Raw genomic sequence first — 9,647 nt, forward strand, 5'->3', positions numbered from 1 at the left:
CCAGTCCTCTAGGCAGCCGCGCCTGGCCGTTATTTCCCCGAGCGCTCGTGTCCCCCGCTCCCTGTCCCTGGTTCCCGCTCCCTGTCCCTGCCGTTATTGAGGAGCCCCCAGGGTGTCCCCAGGCTCCCTTGTCCCCCTGTGCTCCCTCACGAGGGCAGGGCAGGCCTCAAGAGCTTCTCCTCCTGCCGAAAGGCGGCTTTTACCCCTATTAATAAAGATTTAAGCCACCGCTCGAGCCTTTTTAATGTCATTTTTTATCTATGTTTAATGGCGGGSGGGGGGGGGGGGGGGGGGGGTGTCAGTGGGTCACGCCCGGAGGCGGCGCGGGGCGCGGCTCCCTGCGCACGCGCGCGCGGGCGGGAGGGTCACGTGGCCGGAAGGCGCGCGTTGCCATGGGAACATGGCGCCGCGGTTCTGGGTGCTGCGGTGCTGCGGCTGCCGCCTCTTCCAGGTGCAGCAGGTCCGTGTGGGCCGGGACCGCGGCCTAGGCCTGAGCCTGAGCCGGGCCTAACGCTCCGCGCGCTCTCCCTTAGGCCAAGCGGAGCGGGAAGTGGAGCTGCGCCGTGTGCGGGCAGAAGCAGGCGGTGCAGAAGGTGAGCGGGCCTTCCCCCGCCACGCTCGGCCGGCGGCGAGGGCCGGGGCGGCGGGCCGGGGTCCTGGGAAGCCCTGCGTGGCGGTGGCGGCTGTGGGGGGCCCTGGTGGCGGCTGTGGGAGCTGTGGTGGCGGTGGGAGCCCCGCTGGCAGCCCTGGGTTGCCCTCTGCAGGGTCCTTCACAGCCCCGGCGGGCGGCCCTGCGTGCTGGGAGCCCCACACAGTGGCCCTGGGGACCCCTGTGCCCCCCCACCCACTGAGCACCCCGTTCAGCAGCCTCCTGGGCCGGGTGCTCCCCGCTCGGGGCAGGTTGGCAGCAGCCCCGCCACACGCACGAGTTCAGTTCTCATCAGCACGGGAATGTTCCCCAGGTGGGGAGGGCGCCGCCTCGCTCCACGCTGTTCGCTCCCACCGGCTCCCTGGGCTCCGTTTTCGTTATTTTTGCAGGTTTATGGGGACGGGTCTGCGGTGGACTGCAGGCTCCACGTCCAGAAGCTGAACTTACTGCAGGGTGAGGCGGAGGAAGCCCAGAGCTGGACACCTCGGTAGAGTCCGCCTGTTTGTCCCGTTTGCTCTGCTGCAATTAGCCTGTACACACGTGTGCTGAGAGCCTGTTACGTAAGCTGAGCTCACGGGGCGGCTTTTCTGTGCCCCTGTACAACCATGGAACGTGCCGGTCTTGTCACCAATGCTTAGCAGCTAATTATTGGTTGGGTTTAGTTGGGTTTAGTGTCCTTGCATGTTTCTTCTCACTAGCTTTTTTTTTTCAGGTAACTTTAGTTGATTAATAGTGTATATTGATTAGACCTTTACCCATTACAGGGTTTGTCTTTTTTTTTAATTGTCTCTTGTTTGCTACTTGGAGAGCTGACCCTGGAAGTGTCCATCTCACAGGGTGACAAGCAATACGGGTGGGCACCTCAGCATCCGCAGAGAAAATACAACCTCAGCTGGTGTTAGAGGTGTTAAATGTTGGCGTCCAGGGGGTTTCACATTGGGAATCTGCGAGGAATTCCCCCTATTTTTGATAAAGGACTTATCTTACTGCAAACATTGAGGTGTAATGCTGTCTGGACAGGAAATTCTAGGTAGTGTTTCCCTGTTTATTTCAGTCCTGAGTCTGTTTACAAAGCACCTAATCTGGAACTGCTCTGATTGTCTCTACAGCTTCTTTTTACTCAAGGTTATTGTTCAGAAATCAGTCCAAACTGGTCAGATAACCTAGTTGTATAGAAGGAGTGCTTCAGAGTTAAACCTTGTGTGTGAAGTTAAACCTTGTGTGGGAAAACCCAAAACTTGGGTTTTGTTCCCTTGTAAAATAGAGTCTCTGCTGCCATTCTCAAGGCATTCTGAAAATATTTTCCCATTTCCTGATGATCAGGATGTAATTAGTAACTTTCAGCTGTTGTCCTAAAAGCTGTGCCTTGTGATTTAATGATCAGCAGCTTTACATCACAGTTACTACTCTGTGTATAGGAGGAAAGAGGACTGCCCTCCAACTACCCACATTTTTGTGAAGCATTTGGGTAATGTATTTTGCAAATTTTTCATTTGACACCTGTTTTCGTAAAGATCCTTTTTTTCTGACATATTTTCTATCCAAGGTCATTTCCTTTGTATAGTGACTAGGTAATATGAAAAGAAATTACACTGATGAAAGTGTGTTCTAGAAGCTTCTTTTAAACATCTGTTTTAGGTTTGTAGAAGACTCTGTAGATGCCAATAAGAATACAGCAGTCGAAAGCGAAGGCAGAAGTTTGGTCCAGCAGGTAGGTTACCTACAAAGCTGAAGCAAATATTAACACCTGACAAACCAGGTGGATCAGAGTGAAATCCTTGACCCATTTATATTGGTCCAGGGGGCTGAGATAACATGTGTAGCCAGAGAGGCTCGAGCAGAGAGGGCACGAGATGTGTGCAGAAGCTCTGTCTTCCCCTGGGATGTCAAACCTAGGAATGTGATACAGGAATCCATGCTCAACAGCTTTGAGGCATCCACCACTTCGGTTAAAACCTCTGAAACAAGAGCACTGTGTGTTGGTTCCTCTTCTTCAGTAGTTCTCCAATGTTGTAGGAAGGAAAGGCAGAAGTCAGTCGCTGGAGTAAATATCTGGACGAGAGTAATGAAACTCAGGAGGATGATGAGGAATCAGGAGAAAGGCAACAGTTTTGCTCCTGGAGGATGAACACTGCGGAAGGACAAAGGTACAGGAAAAAATCGCTTTTTCTGTGGGGTGTGGGAGGTCATGCAGGTCTGAAAGCTGAAGAAAGTACAGGCTGCAATGAGCAATCTGACCTGCCCTAAGCAGGAGTTCAGTAAGTGAGGCAAAGCATTTCATTTATTGGTAGAGCCATTCTTTTTATGAACATCTTTGGTGATTTGCTAGTGACAAATTTCTAGTGGAGCGTAGGAAGGCACTTAGAAGAAACTCTGAGTGGGTACACAGGACCAGCCATATAAGAAGGTTAACAGAGCACATAGCTCGTTTAACAAAGCACATTTAAAAGAGGCATGTTTAACAAAGCACACAGCTCTGTCTCTAAGGTGGCCTTGAGGAGAGAAAAACAAGAAGTCTATTTGAGGAAGTGAGCCAAGCAGAGAGGGATGCAAGGGGGGAGCACCGAGATGTGAGCTGACCAACCAAGAACCGAGCAAGAATGCGTGCTGTCCTTGGAATCAGAGAATTGTCCTATCAAGGAGTGCGCACCCCATTTAGGGACAGAATAATTGTATATAAGGGTTAGTTATCTGCAATAAAACGGCTTCTTCCTATGATTCATATTGAACCGTTTGAAGCCCATTTTGTCCTGCAGTGGAGCTAACCTGTCTGTTTTGTGAATGGTTCTCTTGACCAGGAAACACCAGAACAGCTTCCCCCCTACACTGATGTCCAGGAATTGTCAGAGGAAAATGGAGCTTTGCCGATTGCAAACCAAGCCAAAAAGGTTAAAATCTCTGAGGTATTTACAAACCTATCCTTCTGGCCTCTTTTTTTTTTTTTTTGTCATGGTAATATTCAAATTTTCTGGTAATCTCTTCTTGTGTTCTTCTATTTGAATTGTGGGGGAGGAGAAGAAAATTGTGTCATGAGTTCATCTCTGAAAGACTTTAGGCAAAAACAATGCCTCCTTGTGCAAGCGAAGTGGTTGAGCCAGATTGCTGCATCCATACAGGTGCTGCTTGTTCTTCCTGGCCTCCCTGAGCAGCACCTTTGTAGCCCGTAGTTATTAAGGTCACTGGGATTACAGGCCCTGCCCCTGAAGTTGGCCTTGGTCTTCACAGCCCCAAGTTTGTGGGCCTGTCCAGAGCATCAGTCTCTGCCCTGCCTCAGGATGGGGGTGAAAACTCAGGTGCATTTGAAGGACAAGGATGCTGTTTCTGTGCCTGCCTCGGTGCAGGGTGGATTTGTAACTGAGCTCTCCTCCTTTTTATAGCGCAAGCCACGTTCACTAGCAGTGCCACAACAAGGTGATGGAGCAGCTGGCTGTGGAGACAGGATGATTCCTGCTGCGTGTGAGTCTGCAGTGCCTGAGGGGAGCACACAAATCCCAGCTGTTCCCATCAAGCCCTCAAAGTGGGAAAAATTTCTCTCTTTTTCTGAGAACTGTGGGGAAACCCCTGCCAAGGTCACCTTGCCACCACAGGAGGGCAGTAGAAAGATGGGGCCACCCCCCACTGCAGCAGACATCTTTATGGCCAGTAACTATTCTAGGCAGGCTGGAAATTTTCTACCTCGAGGCCTAGATGACACTGAGTTTAAGAAGTGCCTTTCTAGTACTGAGCACCTGGCCTCAGAAGTGCCAGGCACCACCCTGCCTGGCACTTGCTCTGAGCAAGTGTTGCTCAAAGAACCTCAAGGCCCTTCGATAGGGCCAGCGAGATCTGCTGCCGTAGAGAGCATTGCAGGAAGGGGCCCTGGCGCTCACACTGCATTGCCCATGTGCCCTCCTCCACCTACCCTCATTCTCTCCCCTCCCAGGAACACTTCACATAAATCCCTCTTCTGCACTGGTGAGGAGTTCGATGATAATCTATGAGAAGCTCTGGCATCTTGCTCCTTGATTTTAAGTGACAGCTTTACAGTTTATTTTCTAATGTTGAGTACTGAGAGTGGGTTTTGAAGGGAGGTATCATTTTAATGCAATCCTTTCAAAAGGGCAGTATTAAAGTTGTTAGTTTGTTCTATTGTTGTGTCTGGGGAAAGTATATGAGGATGGGGAAGACTAGACTTTCTGTAGTAACCATTGGATTTATGCACTGCAATCCTGCTATGGAAACAAACAGAGAATAGGCCAGCTTGGGTGGGACCTTCTGTTAGCCAACTATCTGTCTAGTCCACTTCCCCACATACACTCTACCCCTTTTCTCTGCATCTCCCCTTAACAACTCTATCTTTCAGGGCTGCAAAGCAGCCTTCAACTTGAACAGAAAGAAAGCAGTTTCTTTCAGCAGAAAGCCTAAGACTAAGGAGCTGAGGCTCAGTCTCATTAAAAAAAAGAAAAAAAAGTAGTAACAGCAGAGCTCTGTTCCACCTACTTGCAAAGCACAGGTAGAAATGCAGGCCTACAGTCCTGAATTGCCTCCTTTGCCCTGAGGTGCTTGACTCTTTCAATCTCTCTCTCTCTCTCTCTCTCTTGTCTTCTAGGCTATAATGCAGTGAACAGAGCAAGACAGTAATGCTGCTTAAATACACAGACTCATGTAGTGAGAGGCAGGAAGTCGTATTTATTGTTTTCATCCAACTCTACAAGCACTTAGGAACATGAGACAGAAACCCTTAGGAGGAAGAAGGACAAACTGCCAGAGTTGTTGTACTGCTGCTTTCAGTTAGGAAGCAAGTGCCCTTGTTACAGAGACTACTACAAGTGAGGTGGGTGCTTGGAGTACTGGATGGCATCTAACGCTGCCCCGATGTCGCAGTTCTTTGTCTGCAGCAGGCGAGTGAGCCATCCACCCTCATCAGAGAAGCCCATGGAGAGCATCTGGGACAGTGATTCGATGAGGCGAGGGTCAGCTTCTGTTAAGAGAAGAACAGTTCACAGGGTAGAACACCTCAAATATACTTGACAGGCCAGGGAAGGCTCCCCTAGCACAGAGTAGGCAGGCTGGCCCAAAAGAACTCTACAATCATTGGTAACTGTTGAAGACAACCTCTCCTTTATGTTCTGGAAAGGAAAGATTTAGACACATACACACACACAAAAGTGTAACCTGCTAAGGTAGCTGCTGAGTCAGCCTTGTCACAGGACTTTGGCTAAGGGGCTTAGCATGCTCTTACTAGCTCCCACCAGGAGGAAAAAGAAACTCTTAAGTCATAGGATGGTCTAATGTGTCCTTTTAGGTGCTCTCCTTTACAGCATCCAGCATGATTTAGGATACTGGTTTTTTCATGCTGATCGAGTGGAGCAGAGTACCAGTCTAAGCAGTCAGAAGTATGTCAAGACTTAGCTGACCTTGTTACAGGGGAAGATCACCCTATATAAAAGTCAGGCCACATCCTGGCCTGATTGCAAGATTATGGGCAAGTTTAGCTGTAACTTGTATGAGCTTGACTTTTAATACCTCTAAGCAGCTCATTCTTAGGCTGGGCAAGCTGACAACTCCCGAGTTGAAGCTGCTCAGCTGTGAAGCCTGCATGCATCTCCGTACCTGGTGGGAGATGCGGGTAGAGCGCAGCCTCTCGCAACCCTGTAGGTCCTGTTTGGGCAGGACCCTGAGATGGGTCCAGGGAGCTGGGGCCCTCTGTCTCTGGCATTTGTAGAGACTGCAGTTCACCTGTGGAGGGATCCACTTCTTTGGAAGACAAGTGGGTCCAGTCCTCATCACCACCTGACGAACTGCTAGACTCACTGTGTTCCTGAAATGGCAAGAAAAAGATCCAAGTGTTTCAGCATTTTCCAGGTAGGATGCATGTTTCTACTATTTGTCTTTAAACAGTTACACCCACAAGAAGTCCCAACACAAACAGTTAAATACTCTAAAGCTACTGTCAGTCACTAACTGTAACAGTAACTGTAAAGTAACTGTCAGTCACTTAATAGGCTGAGATCTTCATATTCCATCTCACAGTCCACAACGTATTCCTGTAATAATAGTTCTTGTACCTGGGACTGGAGGCTGCCTTCTTCCATTTGTGTGGGCAGAGGATCTATCACCATGTCTTGTATCTGCTCTGCAACAGTATTTACTTCTGTAGCAGGATCTGTGCTATTCCAGTCTGATTTGGTCTCCGTGTCCTGGTTAACAGTAGTGCTGCTGGTCTCAGTACTGTTCTCTTGCTGGGAAGAAGCAGGAGTCACCTTGCTTCTCTGTCCTCCATGTTCCACATCAATATCAACTTCAATACCTAAAAAGCATTTGAGATGAATATTGCCAATTTTTTTTCCTGAGCAGAACACCCTGAAAGAGCCTTTGTTAATCCTAGTCTAGACTTATTAATGTTTCTGTAAGCCTCTGTTTATGGAACATGCAGGAATTAAGTGTGAAGCAAATTTAAAAAAAAAAAAAAAAGAAGTGTTAGCTACCAATCTCCTTTTCCTCAAGACAGGTACCCCACACAGAGGGTAGGCTGTGCCCTTCTAAGCAGAAGCTATGCACATTCATATGAGGTAAACAAAACCCCAAGTCATCATGGACTTATTAGTCATAACAGGTTAAGTATTTCCTCATTTTCTTCCAAATGGGGACTCTGGAAGGGTGTTCAGTGGGTGTTCTCACCCTAGATATTTTTAGTACAGGGAGTAAACTACAGCTTTCACGCTTGGTAGCATGAGGTGGTTCAGGTAACAGCCACAACAGGTCATTGCTCCTGTTAATAGGAGCTACACAGAGCCAGTCTCAGGGATGGGAATGGACAAACCAGAAGTCACTTACCCAGGGGGCTCAGAAAAGCTGCAACACTCTCCCCAACATTCTTTAAGAAGGTGACATTGGGGTCCTGAGGCTGGCTGTTAGTAGAAGCTTCTAGAAAAACAATTTCTGTTAGCACCCAGCAACTCAGCAGGGAGACAGCAGCTACAGAGTGTTGGAGGGAGATACACTCTACAGATGCTATCCAGAGAGATATGGGTATATATTTTCTATTGTTTATCTACTGCACAGAAAGGCAGTATAGAGACCTTAACCAACCCTGAACTAGCTCAGGAACGCAGGACCAGTGACACTAGCATTGTTAAGGCTCACTAGCCATGCTGTGAGAGGCACATTTAGAGCAGACAGTGAGCAACTTCATCTAGCATGGCCCCCCTAATTTCAGTACTGTCTCTGTATCCTCATATCACATGGGCCTGAGCAAGCCTTAACACATGAAAGTGTTGATTATTTTAAGGTAATTAGATTAGTTTCAGTGTTTTTTTTTCCACTGAAACTTCCTAATTCCACACCATGCTCCAGAAGCCTCTGCTACTCTGGCTTTGCCACCAGCACCTTTTTTACCAGAGCATCCTCTTACCTTGCTCAGTAGGTGCAGTGGAGGCTGCAGCACTGGCCCGAGCTTGCTCTGAGTTTTGACATGGAGCTGGAATGACAGGATATCCCCAGCGGTGCATCCATGGGAAGGGTGGAACACCATGCCTCATCTTACGGAGCCAACGTCCTCGGGGCACCCACTGGAAAGAAGTTATGTTCATGTGACTGTGCTCGAACAAACAGTTTTGGGCAACTGAAACTCAAGGTGTGGATTTTGTTTAGCAGCTTTCATGGAAAATCCTGTTTTAATCTCCCTCCCTCCACCGCAGGGGGATTTGGCTCACCTCAAATGGATTCAGCAGTGGGCTCTGAAACATCACCATGTTGTGCTCCCTGTGGATGCCCTTATTCTCACAGGTGCTGCACAAGTCATAGTCTGGGCAGACAGTGCACTTGAACCTCGCACCCACGACAGGTCCGTCGCAGCCGTCGCAGATCACGTTGGGATGCACCATGTCCCGGGGAGGCTCCTGGCTGCACTGCGCGCGATGCTCCCGCTTGCACTCCTTTTTCTCTATTAAGGAAAGGAAACCGTGTCTGGAACCAGGTTTCTATTTAAAGGCTGGTAATCGGGCAGGGGCGAGGGGAACAAACAGCACTTGTTACCGCAGTATTGACTTACTAGGTCAGTTTATTTTTACGCTGGCTGCCAAACTCAAGCTGGGGATACGTAAGAGAACCTGAACCGAGTGCAAAGTGGCTTCCCCAGGCTACCTGCTCCTCGTGCCGAGCATGCCTCGTCCTCAACGGATTCTTTTTCCATGCTTATGTTAGATTAATAGCACACTGCCCCATTTGACTTCTTGCCTATGCAGTGCCCAGGAACGCAGGACCAAAAGCTCCCAAGAGGGAGCTAAGAGGTGCCAGGAGGCTTAGCTGATGTGAACGGGGACAGGGGCAGTGGCTGCTGTGACTCACAGGGCTGCAGATGAAGCTTGGTGGGTATCTGAAGCTGCACAGAGCAGCAGGCAGGAACTGAGCACTGAGAAACAGACTGAAATCTGGGCTTCTTACCACATCTTTGGAAATAGCAGAGATCAGTCACGTGTTGTCAGGGAGGCAGCATGAATAAAACAGCATTTTTTGGTGAGCTGGGGCTACACAGCTAGGTAAAACATGGTAAACTTGCCCCTCTGCCTCGGCAGGGTGCCCTTTCCCCGGTCGGGGCATGCCCCCTCGGCCTCACCTTTGATGTAGACGCGCAGGACACCGTCCTGGACGTAGGGCAGGGCCAGCTCCAGCTCCTCGTCGCTGGAGAAGGCGATCAGGTCGCCGTCCTCATCTGGGGGACACCGAGAGCCGCAGTGAGCCCCGCGCCCGCGCGGGGAGCCCCGTCGGGCGGCGGCCGCCCCCTCCCCGGCCCGCTCACCCTTGTAGTGCATGCGGAAGGCGGGCGGCGGCCCGGCCCGCAGCAGCCCCTGGAAGAGCTCGGCGACGCGGTCGTGGATGGCCTGGTAGCGGGCGGGCGGCGGCAGGGAGAAGCGGCGGATCTCGCGCGTCGCCTCCTCCTTGCCCAGCAGGTAGGCTTTGACGGTGAGCGCCGCCATGGCTGTGGCGCAGCAGGAATTGCCGGCGCGGCGGCGATGGG

The 9,647-nt window shown here is 50.2% G+C and overlaps 2 protein-coding genes across 3 annotated transcripts; one reads left to right on the top strand and one right to left on the bottom strand.

Annotated features, from left to right (window-relative positions):
- Nucleotides 1–400: 400 nt before the first annotated feature.
- MRNIP (MRN complex interacting protein) lies at nucleotides 401–5,406 on the top strand. The gene is made up of 8 exons (XM_026047543.1): nucleotides 401–460; nucleotides 534–593; nucleotides 1,039–1,136; nucleotides 2,288–2,360; nucleotides 2,666–2,796; nucleotides 3,448–3,552; nucleotides 4,027–4,105; nucleotides 5,238–5,406. The coding sequence occupies exons 1-7, from the start codon at nucleotides 401–403 to the stop codon at nucleotides 4,043–4,045; spliced, it is 546 nt and encodes a 181-aa protein (XP_025903328.1). The 3' UTR covers nucleotides 4,046–4,105; nucleotides 5,238–5,406.
- SQSTM1 (sequestosome 1) lies at nucleotides 5,338–9,639 on the bottom strand. 2 transcript variants are annotated; one of them, XM_026047454.1, is made up of 8 exons: nucleotides 9,429–9,639; nucleotides 9,246–9,341; nucleotides 8,344–8,573; nucleotides 8,043–8,199; nucleotides 7,466–7,555; nucleotides 6,697–6,938; nucleotides 6,242–6,449; nucleotides 5,338–5,609 (listed from the first exon to the last, which is right to left on the bottom strand). In XM_026047454.1, exons 1-8 carry the CDS (start codon nucleotides 9,604–9,606, stop codon nucleotides 5,452–5,454), a joined length of 1,359 nt encoding a protein of 452 aa, XP_025903239.1. In that variant the 5' UTR covers nucleotides 9,607–9,639; the 3' UTR covers nucleotides 5,338–5,451. The 2 variants fall into 2 exon arrangements, with proteins under 2 accessions (XP_025903239.1, XP_025903240.1); XM_026047455.1 differs by lacking the exon at nucleotides 7,466–7,555.
- Between the last annotated feature and the right edge of the window lie 8 nt (nucleotides 9,640–9,647).

Source organism: Nothoprocta perdicaria, unplaced genomic scaffold (assembly GCF_003342845.1).
Source record: "Nothoprocta perdicaria isolate Ctin4 unplaced genomic scaffold, notPer1 scaffold_5, whole genome shotgun sequence".
Classification (NCBI taxonomy): domain Eukaryota; kingdom Metazoa; phylum Chordata; class Aves; order Tinamiformes; family Tinamidae; genus Nothoprocta; species Nothoprocta perdicaria.